A 22,373-nucleotide genomic window follows, 5' to 3' on the forward strand; every position below is an offset into this window, starting at 1 on the left:
TAGGATCCTCCTCTGAACTAGGGACAGAACTCAACTTGGGCAGAACTCAACTCAGGCCCAAGGTCCTATAATTGTCAGACTGGATTTATATTTAGAAAAGAAAACAAGCCAGGCATAGTGGTACACGCCTCTAATTCTAGCAACCTGAGAGGCTGAGGCAAGAAGATTTCAAGTTCAAGGCCAGCCTCAGCAACTAAGAGAGGCCCTAAGTAACTTAGTGAAACCTTGTCTCAAAATAAAAAGTAAACTAAAAAAAAGGGCTGGGGAAGTGGCTCAGCGGTGAAGTGCCTCAGGGTTCAATTCCCAGTACTGGGGGGTTGCGGGGATGGGAAGAGAAAGAGAGAGAGATAAAGAGAGGGAGAGAAATAAATGAAGACAAACCAGAAAGTGCTTCTGGAAAAATCTCCTGGGTAAAGACAAACGTGGTAGAAACACAGGTCAGTTATAATCTGCTTTGCTTCTGGTCCTCACTAGTTAATTTGATTGTCTGTTTCCTGGAGCTTGGAGCTCATTACAGCAGTTTTGTATCTAAACATTGCAGTACCCTCTTTCTGCTTTATCATGAAGGGCACTGGGCCCAGGTGTTCCTGGGTAACTCATGTACTGACTAAAGAAGAGAGTCAATTAATTGAAACAGGCATACGCACCACCACGTGTTGGTCTAACCGGAATCAAGGCCCACTGCATTGAGGGGTGGCATTTGAATGCAGCAATAAGAATGAACTGTGTGGAAAATTCTCAAGAGCTTCTTGCCTTGAAACCCACACAAAGTCATCTAGAGCTGAGTCAGGTTCTCTTTGTACTCCAGAAATGTGGGACCTTGTTTCCATAATTAAAGTCAGAGGCTAGGTTGGATTGTGAAGCATGTACCTTTGTAAATTGAAGTCCAGTACTGCCTGCCTCTCTCTCTCTCTCTCTCTCTCTCTCTTTCTCTCTCTCTCTCTCTCTCTCTCTCTCTCTCTTCTCCTCTCTCTCTCTCTCTCTCTCTCTCTCTCGCTCTCTCTCTCTCTTTCTCTCTTCCTCTCAATGCCTATTTCCTTCTCTTTAAAAATCACCTCAAAGCTCTGGCAGCAGAATTAAATCAGATATTATTACAAGAACAAAAGTGCCCACAATGTCTCCCTCACTTTTTTCTCCCATCCTTCTAGGGATCCTGGAAAATGGAAAGGGGCCACTTACATGAAATCGCAAGGGTCCATTTCAGTTCTAATGTCCCTGTGTTTCTTTGTGCTGAAATTCTCTTCTCCTTCTACCCACCAAGGGGAGGAAGTAGGGCTGTTTCCTTAATCTCAGACTGTCCTTTCCTCTCTGCACCCCATTTATGTTCAGTGTCTTGTTCTTAAAGCCAGGAAAAGGGTCATTTTTGCTCCTTGCAGACTCAGATCCCTTCACATCCTAGATGGTCCTAGCTGCTCTGAAAGGTTATGGTGCCCCACTGTGGAGGGCTCTGGTAGGGCCTAGGGAGCCAACAACATGGAGGAAGTCAAAGGAGGAAGTTGGATCCCAGGCGGAAGTGCTATCTCTGAAGAAGGAACTATCCATCTGCCCAGCCACGACCACACGGGGAGCTGAGGGGTCTCTTGCTGTTCCTTATGAAGGGGGTCCCAAGGCCTGTCACTAAATTAGCACTTGCTCAGGAGCTCAAGAGGTTGCAACTAAATCAAAAGGAAATGAAGCAGCATGGTCCAAGAGGAAAAGACAGAGAGACAGCTCTGTCATTCACAGAGAGCCCAGTTCAGGGAGTTGGGAGACCTTGTTAGTCCACTTACTTCTATGGATCTTAGTTTCTTATCTGTAACACGAGATAATTGAACTAAGGATTGAACTTAGTCTCCAAGGCCTAAAATTTTGTGAGCGTTGTATCCTAAATATCTTAACACATTTACTATTATCAGATCCTAAATATCTTGGCCTACACACACATACACACACACACACACACACTCACATTCAGGATACTGGGCCTTCATAGATGTCATAGTCTAAATGTGCCCCTCCACAAACTCAAATATTGAGATCCTGACCCCCATTGGGATAGAATTTGAAGGTGGGGCCTTTGGGAAGTGATTAGAATGTGAGGGTGGATCAGCGTCCTTATAAAAGACTCTAGAGAACTCCCTCACCCTCCTTCCACCAAGAGAGGATATAAGGAGAAGTGAACAGTCAGCAAGTGGAAGGCAGCCCTTCCAGGCTGTGTGTTTTATCCCAATGGAAAGACAAGACGTAAATAAAAACTCAGCCATTCCTCAGAGCCCCCAGTCTGCAAAGGACATTAGTGTGTTTACCACACACTAGAGCTCAAGATGCCTGGGTCCCAGAAGGAAGGAGAGGTTGTGGTAAGCGAGGGGGGGTGGGATATAGTCCACTGGGCTGGCCAACAAATGGCTGCATGGAGGGTTTGGACCCCTCTTATTTCCTGATGTGTTTGATAAGGTCCTGCTGATCAATACTAAGTGCCCCCATAAAGGGGGAAACTGCACATCATTTCAGGAAATTGAGGCTGACCTCCCTTAGCTCAGCAGTGTTAAAAGAGGCCACGTAGAATTTCCTAGGGTTTCAGCTGGAGAATAAACCTCCAAAGCATTCATTAAGAACTATTCTGTTAATGCACCAATAAAAAAAGTGTGGGAAAAAAATAACTATTTTGCTAAAGGGTTTCATCCAGGATTGTCCCAAAGCAGGCATAATCTTAGTCTGGAAAGTTGCGGAGGGCAGTGGTGGGCTGGGGGGCACCTGGGGTCTGTAGAACACAGGCCCTGTGCTAGGCTCTGAGCTAGCACCTCCTTACTGCATTCCACAGAACCATGACACTGTCCTCAGCCTTAGTGCATACCTGTGGGCACCTAGCATAGAGAAGGTAGGTGTATAATTCTGAAGCCTGTGTCCTAGCCACTCTACTCTCTCCTCTTAAGTCACCAAACTGTAACTCTTGGCCTAGAATGACCTACATCAAGTTTTCACTGGTAGCGGGAATGGGATGAAAAGAGTTCATGATGAATAAATCAAAGCAGCAATTTCCATACGAACCAAGCACGGTGTCACATGCCACTAATCCCAGGAACCTAGGATGCCAAGACAGGTGGATCAGAAGTTCAAGGGCAGGCTCAGCAACGTGGTGAGACCCTGTCTTAAAATGAAAGTAAAAAGAGCTGTTAGGGATAAAAGTGAAAGGACTGGGGGATGTACAGCTCAGTGGTACAGTGCTTTGCATTGGGTCTGGGGATGGGACTTTTCGGATCCTGCATTAAGTGCCTAATTTTCCTATAATGTTGAGCTTGGTCATACCAGCTCATACCAGCCAAGGATCAATCAAATGTTCTTTTTCTGCCCATTTCTCCTGCCTGAAACTCTAGGTGTATATACATTTTCTATTACTCAGCACTAAACTTAGTTGCTAAGAACAAACCCATTTATTATTTCATAGGTGCTTAGGCCGAGTCCAGGCATGGCTGAGGTCTCTGCCTGCAATCTCCCAAAGTCCTAATCAAGGTGTCTGTCAACTGTGTTCTCACCTGGAAGCTTGATTAGGATCCATTTTCAAGCTACTCGATGATTAGGATTAATTTCCTTTTAGGTCCCAGCTTTTTGCTTAATGTTGCCTCGAAGCTTCTCTTGGGTCCTACAGGCCACCTAGAGCCTGCCACGTGCGTCTCTGCAGAGACAGTACACAATGTGCTGCTGCTGCAAGGCCAGCAGGAACATCAGTCACTTAGAGCCTCACGCGTGTCTTCTAATGGACTCACAGACCTGCCATCACCTTTGCTATATTCTGTTGCATAGAAGTAACTCATGGTCTTACCTATGCTCCAGAAGACAGGAATCACAGGAAGTCATGAGTGCCAGAAGGCAGAATTACAAGGGTTCCACCTTAGGGGTCTGTTTGTCACGCTGGATACATAAACCTTTAACATCTTTGTGAAGGTCACATTTCTTAAAGCTATCACCTACAACCTACCCAATCCTGTGCCAACTACTAGAACTACAAAGAAAATAAGCAATGATCTCTTCTTCAACTAGTTCACAACTGTAACATTAAAACATTACATATGGGTGCAGCTACTGAATTTGGCAGGTCAGTTCCTATAGACAGTAAAGACATTCTCTTTATGTAAGATAGCATTTATTTTAGTAATACTAGGGAAGGAAAGAGCAAAAGCATAAATGATAGGTGAGAAAGAAAGAGAAAAAAATATATCACTAGATCAGGGGAAACACAACACCTGAAGTCATGAAGCTGGGGAATCTTGGAGCAGCTTTCCAGGGTCCCAACTGGGAAGACCCGGTCAGAGCATCCTCTCCTCTCCATGAGTGAGACTCCGAAGTCTCCGTGGGGTTCCTTAAATACAAGTTAGAACAAAGAAAGCTCTGTTCTAACAACCAGTGTGACTTAGTGATGGCCTTGAGATAAGTAGATGACTGAGTTCTCCTGAGTGAGCCAAATCCACTGAGAAGTCAGCATTCTTTAATGATCCATCAAGGATGTGCAAAGGTCACGGCAGGCACACGAACAGGGAAGATCTTCAGCATTTTCCTTATCCCTTTAACAACCCATTGCAGAAGACATCATTTTAATAGCTTTTGGAAGGGGCTAGGATACAACAGGGTGACTGGAGCACCCAGATCAATCAGGAACAGCTTCCTAGAAGGGATAAGACCCAAGTAAATATTCCAGGATGGACAGGAACTGGCCAGGTGAGTTGATCTTGCAAAAAAAGGAATCAAGAGGAGAAAGGTTTTCCGTATAAGACAAAGCCTAGGGGCAGAAGGCTTGAGGGTGAAGCTAAAGAGATAGACTGGAGTAAGGTCATGGAGGGCTCAGTGTGCCATTATGAGGAGTTTATACATGTTTCCAGAGGTGACAGACTTCAAAAATAGGATCTGCTGAGCCAGGGAACACACCTGTGATCCTAGCATTTCAAAGGCTGAGACAGGAGGATCACAAATTTGAGACTATCTTAGGCAACTTGCAGACCCCGTCTCAAATAAAATTTTTAAAAAGGGCTAAGAAGCTGGGCATGGTGGCACATGCCTATAATCCCTCAGCATCTTGGGAGGCTGAGGCAGGAGGATCACAAGTTCAAGGCCAGCCTCAACAACTTAGTGAGGCCCTAAGCAATTTAGCAAGAACCTGTCTCAAAATGGGCTGAGATGTGACTCACTGGTTAAGTTCCCCTGGGTTTAATCCCTGGTACCCTCCCCCCAAAAAAGGGATCAGGATATAGCTCAGTAGTAATGTGTCCTTGGGTTCAATCTCCAGTAGACTACCCCGCTTGAGTCCCCAAAAAAGGACTTGATGCTTGCTGTTGAATCCTGGATGGCAGCAGGTGTCTAAACCAGCCTGTCTGCTTTACTTTGAATCCTTGCAACATGACTTCCTCTTTTTTGCTCCCTCATACCCACTCATAACTCTTCTGGTCATCTTTCCTACTGGGAACTCAATGACTTTCCCTTTTTTTTTTTTTTTTGCCTAGCCTGGGTTTTATTCTCTATCATTAACTTTTGAGATAAATGATGAGCGGAGAGTGGGATTGACTGTACAAGAGTTTTTGCCATGCCAGTCAGTATTTTCTCTGGCAGAATTGGACTTACAGTTTGATTTGGAATAGTTTCAATCTTTTCCAGAGTGTCACTTGGCAGGATTGAAGCGGTGGTGGATGGCCTCTCTTCAGTGGCATCTCCACTGTCCTTGAAGGCTCACCCAAGAATCTCAGGACTGTAGCTCAACCTCCTGCTAGAAACTCCTCATCTTAATTCTCAAATTCAAGTTCATTTTTTTTTTTTCAAATTACTGTATCTTCTTTTGCTTTTATTTGTGTGTTCTGGTTATACATAATAGTTGGCTTCGTTTTGACATAATTGTACAGGCATAGAATTTTACTTATGCCATTTCGGTCTCTGGTGCCCCTCCCCTTTTCCTTCTCGCCGGCCTCTTCCTCTTCCTCTACTCTACTCACCCACTTTTCCTCTACCCCAGACTCACTTTTACTTACTCACATTGACTTCAATCATTCTGTAAAGAAAGGCGGGTCCGAGTGGGTGTGCCTGACAAGAACGTGGGTTGAAAAGCCAGATCTGGTTTGACCCCAGATCCCTCGCTGACTAAAGACATTGCCTTGGACAGTGTTCTTGATCTGTTACCCAGTTTGCATCATGTGTAAAACGAAGGCAGTAATACCTACGCCACAAAACTGGTTTAAGAATTGAGACAATACCCATAAGTGGCCCAGCACACAGCAGTCATCTCATTAACGTCGGCTCCTCTTCCTTCCTTGACCTGTTTAAGTGGTGTATGATGATTTCCCTTAAGGGGCAAGAGCCACATTTCCCTTGTCTATACATTTGCAGCCCTTAACACAGTGTCTGGCAAAAGACCTTAGTTCAATACATGCTTGTCCAAGGAATGTGTAGTTGAATGAATGGGTGATTGGACGAGCTAGTGGTGGACTGAGAGGCAGCACCATCATGTTTTATAGAAAGTGCAATAGAAGAGCATCTCTTCACCTAATGTTATCACCATTCAGAAACAAAGCAACCTCTGCCAGTACTGACATTTATCTGGCCCCCTGTCTCTGGAGGAAATGTGGCCCAGTGCCCAGTGGCTCAGCACATATAAGAGAGTATATCCTCCTCATTTTTTTTTTTTTTTTTTTTTTCCCAGAATTGGGGATGGAACCCAGGGCCTCATGCATGCTAGGCAAGTGCTCTACCACTGAGCTACATCCCCAGCCCCACCCCTAGTCTTCTCTCTTGAGCTGCGCCACCTGACCAGGTCATACATAATCTCTCTAGGCCTCACTTTCCTTAAGAGTTCACTGACTGAGGGAAATAATGGCACCTTCTCAGAGCACTGAGTGTTTCATACAACGCCTGGCCTAGTAAACTCCAGACGTGTTAGCTGTGTGATGCAAGAGGTACGGTGCCTTATTTATTGGGTAGAATTCCAGGAGCAGGACAGTGGCTCCATCTGGTCTGTGTGCTTTTCTCTGACCCACTAAAGCTGTGAGTTAGACAGAACCTCTTCTGCCACTCTGGGCTGAACCCAGTTCAGAAGCACTAAAAAAATGATCCATGTTTAAGTATTTTTAGCTGATTCTAGTGGTTCAGAGAGTGATGGGGTGGAGACGGGAGAAGAAAAAAAAATTAGTCTCTATTGTCATCTGCAACCTGAAGTGACTCCTCATGATCATGTGTTTCTCTCAGATCCTTTTATTTATTTTTTATTTTTTATTTTTTGGTGGGGTGGAGTGAGGTGGGGGCTGTTCCCTCTCCCCTTTTCAATCCCCCTTGCCAATTGATGGTTGGTGTTGAGGTTAATTTCATGTGACTCCCTGGAGCCCTGTGCCTTCAGCCTAGTCAGATCTCAGACTCTGGACATGAGGGAACAGAATTCAGGCACACGCTTGTCCTACACGGAGAAAGACTGAGCAAGTCTCTTCACCTCTCTCTTGCCACTTTTTTCTCTTCTGTGCAATGAAAATACCCGCAATGCTCTACAGCTCTCGGGGCTGTTCTGAGGAGTCACAGGAGTGATTATATAAATGTCTTTAGTGCAGCTCCCACACTACCACAGCACTGGCGTGGCACTTGCTCATGAGTGAGCACCATGCTTCTCCTCCCTCGGGGCAGCTACTGCTTTCCTGGTGTTCTTCTTCCCCCAGAACATTTGCCACCTTTGCATCCCTGAGCCTTTCCCCCATTGAGCTGCTGGCCTTGGAAGGTGTCTGGGATTTCCATGGCTCTGCATTAACCTCCCACCCTCCATAGTGCCCCACAGGGACACCTTTGCCCCCAAACTAGCTGGGCTGTCCTCCGGGAAGTTGCAGCGACTCTGCACAACAGATGCTGTTGCTTCAGGGGGCCTGATTTCCATGGTTCTACAGAACCTGTAACCTAGAAACAGAATCTTCTGGACTGACAAGGAGTCAGACCTGATGCCTTAAACGTAAAATTGAACCCAGTGACTTGTTAGAGGACTAACCCACGTTCTGCTCTCAGAGATCTCCCAGGAAAGCCTGCAGAAATGGTACAGTCCTGGGGGCTGGGGAGATAGCTCAGCTGGTAGAGTGCTTGTCTCAAAAGCACAAGGCCCTGAGTTCAATCCCCAGTACCGCAAAAAAAAAAAAAAAAAAGAAAAGAACTGGTACAGTCCTGGAGAGGATACACCTAAGAATATGAGCCATGGCCATATTTATTGAGCTCCTGTCATGGGCAGGAGACTGTTCTATGAGAAAACATCCATGATCTCATCCTGGGCCCACCATGTCCCTGCCTTGCTGGTGTCTTTGGGCAAGACAGAGGCAGCTTCTGACCCTCAGTTGCTCAGGCAACAATACTACTTCAACGTGTACGATCGATTGAACTTTTGAAACCTGTGTGCTATTCTGCTGTTCCCTTGGGAAGTGAACTCTGCACAGAATAAAGGTCCTGCAGGGAACTCTAGTAACTTAGGATCTAAGATTTTTGGGAGGAGAGGCAGCCCTAGCAAGACTTTCCCCATTGCCTGATGACCGTAGCCCCCCAGCTCACAGCCCTGGTGCCTCTCTTTGGATCCTTTGCTGGGCAGAAATTCATATCCTCCAGTGGCAGCCTGGATGACTATGGCCATGGTCCTGTTGTCCTTCCCCTGCTGCTTGCAGCTCTTCAGTCTCTCCCTACTTTCTTCCTGACCCAATCTTAATTTCCCTGCCTAGTTCCCAATAATCTGTGTCATCTGCCTTCCTCCAAGTAGACTTCCTGTGCTGCAGTCACCCTTCACTGACTAGTTTCCACCTCTGAGCCTTCCCTTGTGTAATTGCCTTATCTGGAGAGCTTTTCTTCTCTCCCCAAATCCTAAACACTCCTCAAGACCTTCCCAGATGGCCTTGGATGGCTTTAACAGAGAAGGAATCTGCGTCACTCACTGTCCAGTCTTGAAAAATATTTGTTAGCATGGAACTTGTGTTTATTCTAGGAAAACTGCAAAGATTGACTAGGTCATGTGCATAGGTATATGTACAATATTCTGTTCAGTGCCTAATGTATGCCTGACACTGTGCTGAGCTGAGCCCTTCAAATACATTGTCTGCTATTAACCATCATTCTACCTTGCAAGGTAGGTGTATTATCCCCAATTAAGAGATTGGGCAAACAAGTCTTAGGATAATTAATTTGTCCACAGCTCTACCGTTAGAATTTGGCTCCAAAGAATGTACTTTTTTTACGCTGCAACACTCCCACCTGTGCCTCTGTGCAAAAACACATTGATCTTGTGAGGAGGAAAAGAATTGTCTAGATCTGAGAGAGACTTACAACCGAGGCAAAGAGAAATGTGTTTTATTATGTCACCACCCATGGTCTAATGGCTGGTTTCCCAATTACAAACTGCTGCCTCCCTGTAGCAGAGGCCAGAGCTCCAGCCCCTTTTTAGCAAGAACTAAACAAGGCCTCCCATATGGGCTGCTGGGCCCCACCACATAAAAACATCAGGGAACCTAAACAGCATTTTCCCTGCTAACCACCCCCTGAGGAGATCTGCTTAATAGGCCCTTTATGGTTGGAAGAGAGAGTCTTGTTGATAGGGATGGGGGTGGCTGCAGGTTGGAGTTCTTCATCTGGAAGGCCTGCTTAAGCCCCCAAATAGCTCGGTAATTTTTTCTTCTCTGATTAGCTTTCTAAAGTGCATTTTCCTTCCTGTTGGCTAGCCTTAGGGGTAGCGGCCCCGGCAGGCTTGCTATTCCATTGATTGTTAGATGTGCAGATCTCAAACAGGCCACAACGGCTGAAAGCAGAGGCCATTAACCCCAACTCACTGAAAGGGTTCACCGCCAGGAGACTGATTCTGAAACTGGGACTTTAGGATCAATATATCTTTCTCCATTAGGTTCATTTCCTCCAAAGGAAATGGGTAGGACCATTATGGTGGATGCTTATTGACAGGCTTCTCCATGGCTGTCTCTCTGCCTCATGGGGAGAAGGCTGGGGATGGGAGCAAAATGTGGGAAATAAGGTAGTTAAAATGAACCGCTTGGACTCTTGGCAAGCCTATTTTACTGGCCTTGGTGGCAAATTGTAGCTAGAATTCCTTGTGTGAAAGTGATAGAATAAATTGTTTTTATGACATCAGTATAGAAAATGGTGGCAAGAATTTGAGTACACTTGGAAGGAATTTGGACCCATTGGCAGAATTTTCTGAGTGTGAGAGCCATTCAGTGATCAAAACCCTTTGTTGGGTCTCCTTCTCTCAAGAGCAGAGGTTTCTGCAGAGGTTTCTTCTGTAAGAAGAGCAGAGGTTTCCTTCAAAAATCTAGGATGGTCTTAAATACAATTTTGTCTGGCCATAAGGAGGGATGGGAAGGATTGTCTCAAGATACTTTGTAGTCAAGGAATTGCTGTCTGTCATTTAAGATTCCTTCCAAGGACGTCAAAACACTTTATAGATGTTATATCTTTCTTTCTCAACCTCCCTTGTTCATCACCTCTTCTCTGATGACGAACAAACCTTTCCTTTGGAGAAAGGGCACCTGAAAACCAGTGTTCATGTTCTACACCTGGAAGGACCTGCTAGGGCCACAGTATTTTACCAATCCCAGATTTTACTGGGACTGTTTTGGCTAAATGACCACTGCTGCTCTCCTTGGTTTGTGTGGCTCTTAGCTCATCCTTAAATGCTTCTCCCACACTCTTATCATTAATTAAAAGTGGAACAGAATCTTATTGGCCACTGGCAGCTGAGGGTGACCATATCAGAAACTGAATTCTCAATGAATGGGCATTAATAGATGAGAGGAGCTGAAGAGCTTGAAGTTAAGGAATTAAGTTGGCTACTTGGCAAGTGTTATGGTTTGGATACTAGGTGTCCCCCAAAAGCTCACGTGTGAGGCAGTGCAAGAAAGCTTAGAGGTGAAATGATTGGGGTTTGAGAGCCTTAATCTAAGCAATGCATTAATCCTCTAATAAGGATTAACTGGGTGGGAACTGTAGGCAGATAGGGTGTGGCTGGAGGAGATGGGTTGATGGGGGCATGCTCTTGGAGTTTATATTTTGTCCATGGTGAAGGGAGTCTCTTTCTCTGCTTCCTGGTATGATGTCAATTGCTTACTTCTGCTTCTTCCACCATGATGTTCTGCCTCACCTCTGGCCCCAAAGAATGGAGTCGGCCATCTTTGAACTAAGACCTCTAGAACCATGAGCCACAAAATAGATTTCTCCTCTTTTAATTGTTCTTGTCAGATCTTGGTCACAGTGGTGAAAAAGTTGACTAAAACAACAGGCTTCTCCTAGCTTTGGCCACTGGAGTGCATGTGATCACATTGGCTCTGTATCTCATATGCACTTGCCCTTTCTCATAAACAGTTGCTCTGCACATAGGGGAAGTGCCATTCCTGGAACCGACCTAAACCAACAAGAAAGAAAAAGGAAGCATGCTGAATATAGTTTTGGGTGGTACTAAACCTTCATCTAAGGACGAAGGTAAAATCCAGGAAGAATGGGCATGAAACAAAAGCCAGAGAAGCAAGTTAATTCCAATTCATAGAAAAAATGGTAACGAGATCTTCTCCCTTTTAGATTAGCAGAGTTTGTTTGGGTTTTAGTCATAAAAGCCTTTTTCCTGTCTAGACTTGCTTTTACAGAGAATAGGTTTGGTTTTACCCAATCTTTTGGAAGATAAGAGAGAAGGCCTCTTCTGCTATGACTGAGATAAGTGTGGGGCACCAGCTTACAGACCAGCCAACACCAAAGTTCTCCACATCCCCATCCCTCTGTTGCCAAGAAACCCTGATCCTACCTGGAAGTCACCCCAGGAGTCTGAAGTAGGTCCCCATGATCACACACAATAAAAAATTTATTGACCATCTCTCCCCTGGGTTTCCAGAGAAGGGAGAACTGGGAGTACATTAGCCAAGACACTTCCTAGGGTTTGGGCTCCGTCCTTCCACACTGGTAAGTGGGGCTCTTGCATGGAGACTCAAGGATGCCAGCTCATCCAAGTCCTTTTTTTTTATTAAAATATTTTTATTTTTACAGACACATTTTGATTCATTGTACACAAATGGGGTACAACTTTTCATTTCTATGGTTGTACAAAAAACAGTAGAATGAAACATATATATGTACGATTACATCGATGGCGTGAATATACATTGTGTACAATCATCCAAGTCCTTTAAGGGACAAAAGGGAGGAGAAAATTAGTGGGACTACTTGCTCATGACTCCAAGATTCCAGGACTCAGCATATCCAGATTGAGTGTTCCTAATCCAAAATTTGAAAACATGAAAAGCTCCCCAAGTCAGAAACTTTCTGAGCTATCCACAACACTCAAAATTTGAGGAGTTTTGCAGCATTTGGGATTTCAGAAATTCAGATTCAGATGCTCGACCTGTTACCAAACCCAAGTTCACTTACTTGCTGCTATAAAAGACCCTAATGAATCAAGGTAACATAGTTTCCTGCAAGGAAAAAAGTTTAGTAAGCCAGCAAGACCCAGAAGATGGTGGAATGCTGTCCTAAAAGACCATCTTAGCACAACTTTTAAGCTTCTTTTACCTGTAGGAGGAAATGATTGATGAAACCTGGTAACTGACAGTCTGTTGACTTACATCAGTCTTGAAGTAGAAGGAATGAGACTAGAAAAGTTTCACATAAATCAACTTTATGCTGCTAGTTTAGATGATAAACAAGATTGCATACTCAGGGAGGAAAAGGCTTTTTCAAGCAAAGATAACCATGAGGCTAGCTACAAATGTAATATCTATGCAAATATTTCAAAAACCTAAAAAATAAATAAATAAATGTGAAATATTCTGGTCCCAAGCATTTTGGATAAGGGATATTCGATCTTTATTTTGGAAGAGAAATGACAACTTTTCCACTTTAGAGGAGGAAGTTTATCAGACTAGAAGTGTTTGATAATTAACTAACCACTTTGGTGACCCCTGTTTGATATGGCAGCCCATTGAATTACAGCATTCTTCATCTGTAGACCTTATCTCCAAGGTCTGAGTCATTTGGAAACTGTGGGAGCTCACATATGTTTAAGTCCAGGATCTTGCACCCAGGCTGCTTCTGGGCTAGTATGTGGCATCAGTGTCTTTACCCTCACTTCATTCGGCTTCTCACAAGGTCACCTCACTCGCATGTCATCGTTCGTCACCACACTAGACATCTTCTCCTTCTCCATTTAGAACCATAGCAGATAAGGCTTTATCTGCAGAGTGAAGACTCCCGTATTAAGCACCCCATGTGGCTGGTACACTGTGGGAGGTGATGGCCTCTCGCTGAGACTTCCTGTCTCCTGTGGCAAAAGAGAAAAGTGAAAGTAGCACCTTTCATAGAGAGTGGTAGGTTTGCATAGGGTGTCTAGGGTCCTTCTCAGCAGAACTGAGAGGACAAGAAGCATCTCTGAGTGACACTGTGGCCTCAGAAGTCAAGAGCTATCATGAACTGTGGATCCTGGTCTGCCATGGATATAGAAGCAGGAGTCAGAAGAAACATGAGTGATATAAATAGCATATAGTAATAGGATGTTTTTAATTGGAGCTGGCATGCATTTGCATGGGATTATTTTAATCCCCTCTGGACTCAATCATGCTTCTACTCTCCCCACCCTCAACCCATGTCCCCAACCCCTTCCCTGAAACAATTCTGATGGTAGTCCAGGGTCAGAGTCAAATGTGAGTATGGAAGAGCAGAGACTTCTAGTAATCTTTGGCAGAAATAATTTTAAAACAAATTAGGAAATATCCTTCCCCCACAGCTTTATTACTTGACAGATGCTAAGAGCTTTGTTCAAAGCCCCAGGATCCTTATGCTTTCTTTACATTTCAAGGCAGTTTGGGTGAGGTGGTAGAACTTGACAATAGAGAAGCAAATAACTTTCCCCAAGTCATGCAACACAGAAGGATGGAGAATGAGATTTTCAAAGCTGTGACTGCAGTCAGGTCTCATTGGGCGTCAAAGATGGTCTGCTGAAGAGAAGACCTGCCTGTGCTGTGGTGGCAAGAATCTGGTTCTGGAGTTGGTATAACTGAGCTCCCAATCTGGGGGAGCCTCCCCCGTGGGGGAAGGGAGGGGGTGACTGTCTTTTTTTTTTTTTTTTTTTTTTGCTGATTCATGACTTTTAGTTATACCTCCAGAACCAACCTTTGGAATGGGACAGTCACAGATATAGATGCCTGGGCCTCTGGCTCTTGGGGCCAAACCACCCAGGTGCAGTCAGGCCTAACAGTATGGGCTTCCAAGTTTGTGATGAGGGTTTAATATCTGTGAAGTCCAGGGTACATAATATTTTCATCACTATCAATGTCTCCATTTTTCTCCTCCTAGAGAAACAAATATATGGAGGGTTACATGTTTGTCCTTGATGCTCAGGTGGCTATAGCCTCAAGATGGTGCAGATCAGCCTATGAAGATGGTCTATACTGAGCAGGCAATTCAGAAAGCACAGGAAAACCTCTGACATTTCTATCTAAAATTACCTTACAAAAAAGCATTGTTTTTCAAGTATACCCTAAAAGAATCCCTCGATTTTCCTTCATGATACCAGTGACCTTTTTGTGTAGCTGGATGTGCCCACCATGAAAAACAGGAGTTGGGTTCTATCTAAGTCTCCCATCCCCCAGTCCATTTCGTCCTGTTAAGAGCCGATTTTGAGGGAAGAAAATGAGTCATCTCATTAATTAGGCCATTTTAAAATTGAATTAAAAGTGTTAGGTGTGGAAAATTGCACAACTGGCACCCTGAAGGTTGAGGTGTTTTTTGTTTTTTTTTTTTAAGTCCTATAGTTAGTATTAGAAATTCAAAATTTTGTGATGGTCTTGGCTACATAAAGGAAATACATAATTTAAATTTTGGTTTCATAGGGAGTTTTATCCACTTGGAGGATCACGTACTTGACCCTATGTATTCTCTTTTCCTCACAAATAGCTCCTTGGTCACAGGGAACCAGTGCATAGAGCAGATGGCATGCCAGAGGCCAGGAGTTAGCATCTGCCAATTCAAAACCAAAGATAGGGGCTGGGGAGATGGCTCAGTCGGTAGAGTGCTTGCCTTGCAAGCACAAGGCCCTGGGTTCAATCCCCAGCACACAAAAAAAACAAAAAAACAAAACAACTTTTTGACACCATGATGTCTTTCATTTTCAACTGTGTCAGGCTTCAGATTTTCAGAGTAGGGTTGCCCAAGAGGTAAAGTATATGCAAATATTCCAAAACCCCAAATCTTCAAAATCTGAAACGCTTCTGGTCCCGAGTGCTTTGAATAAGGGATACTCATCCTGTAATTGGAAAGCTTAAAAAAATTAGTTTTCTACTTAATTGAATCAAGGTCTCGCTGTTCTGAGAGAATATATGTCCATTTCCATATATATATATATTTTTTTTTATATAGCCTATTATTTTTTACTACAGGTATCAGACATTGAAATTTTGTCAAATGGCAATAATATAAGGGAAGGACTCTCCTTCTGAAGGCACACGAAGGTTCATGCTAGAAAAGCAGGGGTCATACCCACCTGTGTCAGGGATGTCTTGAGTATTTATTGGTCTCAATATTAAATGAGTTGGGAGCAGATTCCTTAGACAGAACGTAGGAACTCAATAGTGGCCCAAAAGAAATGTCTGGATCCCAAAAAGAATGGGACAAAGATTCATAGTCAAGATAACATCCCAGGAAGGAGATGCCTAGCAACAAGGTGGATCTATTCGTCACACCTGGAGCAATAACTACCATCAGCCGCCCAAACCTGCCCAAACCTGCACTCTTCCTCCTCTGAAATGTTCCAAAACCCAGAACTTCACCATCCACACAGATAGCCAAGCTGCAGTCCCAGGAAAGCCTGTAAACGTCACTCCATCCATAATCCAGACATCATTCCAACGTCCCCACCTCCACTGCTCTAGTGCACGCCCTCCAGGCGCCCTTCTGATCTGTAGTCAGGCCTTCTCCAGTCTCCCGCCACACAGACGGGGCTTCAGGGAGCTTATCTCCCTTAAATTTATCCCTCAGTGCAAATCCAAGCTTGCCACTCGGGCTGAACATCCTTCTCCATTGCCCACTGCAGATGCAATCAGGTGGAGCTCTCTAACAGAGCACGCGAGACCTTTGTGAGCTGACCCCAGCCTACCTCTTCAGCTTCATCTTTACCCGCTTCCAGTGTTTCAGTTTTGCCCTAGCATCACCTAATTCTGATTTCCCTCTCCATACAGTACTGTCTCTGACCTTCCTTCATTTGCTTACAGCATTCTTGCTCCTTCAGAGTCTCTCTTCTTTCCCTCTATCAAGCTAGCTGCATCATTTGTTCTAGGACAAATTCCAGAACTCTCAGGTCACAGCACCTTTCATGTATCAGTAATTTTTACACAGAGCCTGCGGTCCAACATAAATACCTAATGGTTCTATTTATTTAGTAAACTCAAACACCTTAGCAAGTATTTATGTCCGAATAACATAAGAGGAGCCATTTGAAAAAAATAACACATACATTGAAAAAAATAGAATTTTTTATTCTTTAATAACCGCCACTATTTATTAATGGGATGGGTGTATCTGTTGGGCACTGTACAACTGCTCAAACCACTGCCACTCTCACTTTCTGTATCACATGGATTTTTGTTGAGTAATTGCTGCTTTATATATATAATATATAAATATATATGTGTGTATACATATATTTGTACATATATATATTAAATATACATTATAGTGGAATTTGTTGTCACATTCACTACTGCAATTACCAAAACCCTAGTTTCACAAAATAGGAAATCAAGAGGAATGTAACACAATCAAATATTGAAATTTGAGCTGGTTCCAGTGGATGGTGACTATTGCATTGTTACCTCAAAAATTGAAAAGATCTGTGGAGCACGGTGGTGCATGCCTGTAATCCCAGCAACTCGGGAGGCTGAAGCAGGGGGATCTTGAGTTCAAAATTAGCCTCGGCAAATTAGTGAGGCCCTAAGCAACTCAGCGAGACCCTGTCTCTAAATAAAATATTTATAAAGGGCTAGGAATGTGGCTCAGTATTTCAAAACTCCAGGGAAAAAAAATATATATATATATATTGAAAAGACCTGAAGGCACCTCTTTGTGTTTGCCTTGTCGTCCTGGCAGAGGGAGCATTGGATAAAATATGAGAAGCCCAGACTTAGAAACTCTCTACCATGGAGTTATACCCCCTATTCTGGGCTCTCTGGGCCCTTGTGCAGCTGACCTGGCCCTTCACATACTGCATTATAAGTAGCTGCTCATGTGTCTCTTCCTCTATGTGGACCCTCTCTGAGCAAGGCCCAAGCTGTCCTCTTTGTATGCATGGCTGGTGTCTAACAGACAGGAACTCAACCAGCAGGAGGGCCAGAGCCACAGTGGAATGCCAGAGAACCAGGGTGGCTCGGAGGGACTCATCCTACATGAGAGTTAAACAGGTGATTCTGTCAAGCTCAAAATCTGTGGTTCTGATGGAGAAGAGAATCCTGCTGGACCTGGAAATAGCAGCAGCCTAACTCAGGCAAAGACAGTGGCTCTTGTCTCTGAAGTGTGCCAGCCAATCAGAGTGCAACAGGACGAACTCATGATTTGGTTTTAGGCTTTCATTTGGTTTCCTGTTAAGAGTTTCTTAAGAGTAAATGAAAAAAGGAAGGAAAAAAGGAGGAAGAAGAAGGAAGGAAAGAAAAATAGAAGGGAGAGAAAGAAAGGGAGGGAGAAGGATTGGAGGAAGGGATGCTATTTATCTCTGGCAAACTCAGGGGAAAGGGATTTGTTCTTTCCAAGCTGTGTTCAAAGGCACAGGATCATCTGTGTGACCCTGGGACAAGACCTACCTCCAGTACTAAGATCACTGGAGCTGAGAGAGCATAGTGGGAGGAACCCCATCGAAGCCAACAAGGCCATCCATACGTGTGGCTGGTTCCTCCCCGTTTGGCTAATTTCCTTAGTTACATGCCTGATTTTTTGACTAGCCATTGTTTTTGTCTTTTTTGTGCTGTTTTTCCCATCCCTGGTAGACATGAAAGTTTGTATTATTTTCTTCATAGTCTGCTACAAATGAACCCTAGACATAACTGAGAAAGTTAGGACCAGAATCAGAAGTCAAATTTGCATTGCATGTCAAAGAATTTACATGTTTCACACAGCCCACTGATCTTAACCAAGGAGATCCCATTGAAATTGTCCATTACTTTAATCCCTTGCTGTAATCTGATAGCAGGGCTCCTGGTATCCCAGTTTAAAGAGATGTCCTTCTAGCTAGACTCACTGACATATGCTTGTAATCCTGCTGACTGGAAAGACGGAGGCAGAAGAATTCCAAGTTTGAAGCCTGGGGAATTTACCAAGACACTATCTCAAAATAAAAAATAAATAGTGTTGCGGATGGCTAGGTGAGGTAGTGCATGACAGTAATTCCAGTGGTTTAGGAGGTGGAAGCAAGAGGTTTGCAAGTTCAAAGCCAGCCTCAGAAACCTTGAGAGGCCCTGAGCAACTTAGCAAGACCCTATCTCAAAATAAAAAATAAAAAGCAGGCTGCAGATGGGGCTCAGTGGTTAAGCACCCCTGGGTTCAGTACCAAACGAGAAAGAATCTTTTATCTGCTTGAGGTCTCAGACAGTCTCTGAAAAGAATCCTCAGCCAATTTCTGAGTCACTCAGAGGGTAGCAGATGTTCTGGCTCGGCTTAGGGTCTGGGGTCCACCCCACACACTCCCACTCCTCTCGGCATGGCCCCAGTGGATGTCCGTGGAGGTGGCGCTCTATGGCAACAGTCTTTCTTCAGCTGGGTGGAGAGGAGGAGACTTGTACTACTGATTCCAGTGTTGGGTCTGTTCTGTGGGCAGAGCTCTGGGAACAAACAACCCAAATCCTCGCCAACCCGATGGTGGATGAAGAGGCTACAGGGTCTGCCTAGGGCTCGAGGGAGAAGGAAATTTTACCCTTCTTGCATCCTGTCTAGGAAATTTTATTCTCTTATTTCAGATTGGTAACTACTTTCTAGAAATTTACGTATACACTCAGAAACATTCAAGCATATGAGTTCCAGAAAGTTCTTTCTGATAGCTAACTCGAGCCCTTTGTCCTAGCCAACACTTATTTTATTTTGGCTGATCCTCACTAGAGAGGGTTCATCGGATAAGATAACTCTCCACAAAATTAAGGCCCTTTCAGACTTGTCTTCTTTAGAAAGAATTTGGATTTCCTTAACCTTTTACCACGGCCTTATCACACCTAAACCTTTAATTATCTCTCAATTTTTTTCTTTGAACCCTCTCCAAAAACATGTCTTTTGAGTTACAAAGCTCATAACTTAATTAGATCTTTCATTTCAAGAGGATTCTCCTAGTTCCTCAGAAGAAATAAATTAAATTTCAGTCAGATATATTTCATTGAGGAAAGGGCGTAGGAAAAAGAAATCGTATGGTTTATATAAATAGCACATTGCCTGTGCCACAAATGAGTTTTGCTTTTCCCAATTGTTTTTTAAACAATGGGTCCTTTTTTTAGGTGAATTTAATCCGGCGGAGATTCTAACCTTTAACAGATTGTAGTTGGCCTGCCTTTGTGGGTATGTGGCTTCTCTATTGACAGAAACGAGGTCCCTGGCCTCTGGCTGGTGCAGCTGGGCTGCAATGAAGCACCTTGTCAAGGTGGGGGAGTGAGAGTGGGGGTCACTGTGCTGCTGTTCCAGGGTCTGTCTTGCTTTTGCATAACTTCATCTTACTGTGAGTAAGCTTGCCTTTTACAATGCTGTTCAAACTCACTGTCCAGATGTCTTTATCCTGATCTCTGGGTATTTGCTCAGATTTTCATGGGGGCGAAGGAAGGTCTTTGAATGACTTTCAGCTGTGGAGTGGAGCTGCAGAGCCTGGCCTTCACCCAACTGTCACTTACCCAGGCTGCTTTTCAGCAAGTTTCTTCACTTCTTTCCACCTGAGTTTTTCCTTGTGTGAAATGAAGAAGCTGGACTCATAGATGATCTCTGAGGTCCTTCCCGCCTGACCCGGAGGTCTTGGCAACCTCAGCCATTCTAATTGCTCCCTAAAGGGTATGCAAAGGAAGGAGGGTTGAGTTCTGGAGCCAAATGGGAAAAGGAGGCTCCGAAGGAGTGTCAGTTTAATTTGGATTCACTCCCTGCTGTCTCCCTCCTGAGGACCCTGGGTCAGTAGAGTGTAAGGGGGCAAGAATGATGTTTGCCAATCACCCGCGGCATGTGGTCACTCCAAAGCTCCACATCCATTAGCTTGTTTCAACTTTCTGTCTCACCATCGGGTAGATGTACTAGGTGTCTTCCACCATCACAACCAGGAAGCAACCCCACCCACCCTCACTCAGATGAGTCTACATCCTTCAGGTCTCATTTGAAATGCCACTTCCTCAAAGCCACCTTCCCCAACCAGAGATGAGACAAGATCTCCCCATGGCTCTCGGTGCTTCCCCTCCATTGCATTTACCTCTCACGTTATTAAACAATTAACCATACAATGAATGTCTCATGCCTACTCAACTAAAATCTTCATGAGGGTAGATACCATATAAGTCCCGTTCCTTATTGTATTCCTAGCACCCAATATTGTCCCCACAAAAACAGTTGAGGCTAGGATGGAGGAAGAGCAAAACTGGATCTGAACCCTAATACCTGACTCCTGCAGAAATGTCTAAAATTTCAGAAGACTCCATTTGTAAGCTTGTGCACAAGGGCCTCACTATTACAACCATCTTGTGACTACTGACCCACCTACTGGTGGTAGTAGGGCTTTTCGTTCTTCCTCCCAACGTGGGAATGTCAGTGTTGCTTTGTCCACACTCTTCCCCAGTGTAATACAAAGCTTCTCCGCCGCCCTTTCCGTTGGATCACAACCTAGCTTGTCAGTCTGAAAGCTGCTCTCCCCGCCCTTTCCGGTGCACCCATTTTCCCCGCCTCCCAACCACTTGTCAGTCTGTGAACATCCTAGCTAGCTATTGGTTCATCAGTCAGCTTGCAAGTATCCTTCTCCGTTATTGGTCCCCTGTTAGCCCGGCAGAATTCAACTGCTTCAGAGTAGCTATCCCGCCATCTTTTCTCATGCTTTCTCTCCCCTGACTCACTTTCTTTCTCCTCCTCGCTTTTCCACTCTCTCTAGCGCTCTGCCCTTTCTCTTTCCTTTCTCTTTTCCTCTCATTTTCTCTCTTACCTTGCAGGGAGACACTATTTGCTTAATAAACTCCCTTATGTGATTTCCCGTGTCCTGCGTGGTTTTCGTGGGTTTTCTTACACCCAGTGCTGTTTCCAAAAATGTCTGTAAAATAGTCAAAGGAGATGGATCAGGCTTGTGGTGGTGATGGTGGTAGGAGAGGGATGAAAGTGGATAATGACTTTATCCAACCCAATTGTCCTGGTAGGCATTTAGCCCCACCCCCATACTAGGGATTGATCCCAGGGGAGCTCTACCACAGAGCTACAACCCCAGCCCTTTTTAAAAATGTTTTTTAAAGTATGGAGACAGGGTCTCACTGGGTTGCCAAGGCTGATCTCAAACTTGTGATCCTCCTGCCTCAGCCTCCCAAGTAGCTGGGATTACAAGCGTCTACCACCAAGCCTGGCATAGCCCAATGTCTGAATAACCTTCTAACCCATTCTGCCAATGGACTGCAAATAAGGATCTGCTCTGTAGGGGATTTGGGTCAGTAAAAAAATGAGTGGGTGAAAAGGGAGGAGGAAAAACCAAGACATGACAACTTTTAGGAAGCAAAAATAAAACTCTAATGTGGAGACTGCCGAAAATAGACTGCTTGGGTGTCAGGCTGCATGCAAATCCAATGCTAATTACATGGAAATTAGTGACAAGTCCTAACTTCCATGGGCCTTGATGTGACCCTTGGGGAAAACCTGCTGCAGGTGTCTCCTGCACACCAGAGGATGGAGTGGGACGTGGGCTTTGATGTGGCCTCCTTCATCTGCTCTTGTCACTGCATTGAGGAAAACTGAGAGGTTGCTAAAAATACTAACAATAGCTATTTGATTTCTTCTTCCAGACAAAAAGCCTTGGCATCCACGGGAGGAAGAAGCGTTCAGGCGGCATGTGACTGGTCGGTATGAAATAAATAAATTGAGAAAATAGCATATAATTAGCTCTTAGTGTATGTGGATGAGTGGAGATGTGCAGGCTTTCTCTAAAAGACCCTTCCAGGGGGGAAATGAACCAGAATGCTGTGTGACAAGCCCATTTATCAAGTTAGTTGCCTCCTCTGCCCTGGCCTCAGGGTGTGATTCTCCTTGGAGCTGTTTAAAGACATTCAAAGTCTTTCCAAGTTAGTCCCCTCTCCCAACATCTGCCCTCCTCCAGCCACTTAAAGATTCACTTTTGGTGCATAGATGCTGGGCAAATAAATTTAGAAAAATATCCTTCTTACCTTCAGGATATCATT

General features: G+C 44.4%; 1 protein-coding gene across 1 annotated transcript in view; it reads left to right on the forward strand.

Moving 5' to 3' along the window:
• UBASH3B (ubiquitin associated and SH3 domain containing B) overlaps window positions 1-22,373 on the forward strand; it is a 143,419-nt gene that overhangs the window by 84,459 nt on the left and 36,587 nt on the right. Inside the window, exon 2 of the mRNA XM_079104508.1 lies at window positions 21,981-22,034. Coding sequence (XP_078960634.1) covers window positions 21,981-22,034 — 54 coding nt within the window. The remainder of the gene's footprint in view (window positions 1-21,980; window positions 22,035-22,373) is intronic.

This window comes from Sciurus vulgaris (assembly GCF_902686455.1).
Source record: "Sciurus vulgaris genome assembly, chromosome: 11".
Lineage (NCBI taxonomy): Eukaryota > Metazoa > Chordata > Mammalia > Rodentia > Sciuridae > Sciurus > Sciurus vulgaris.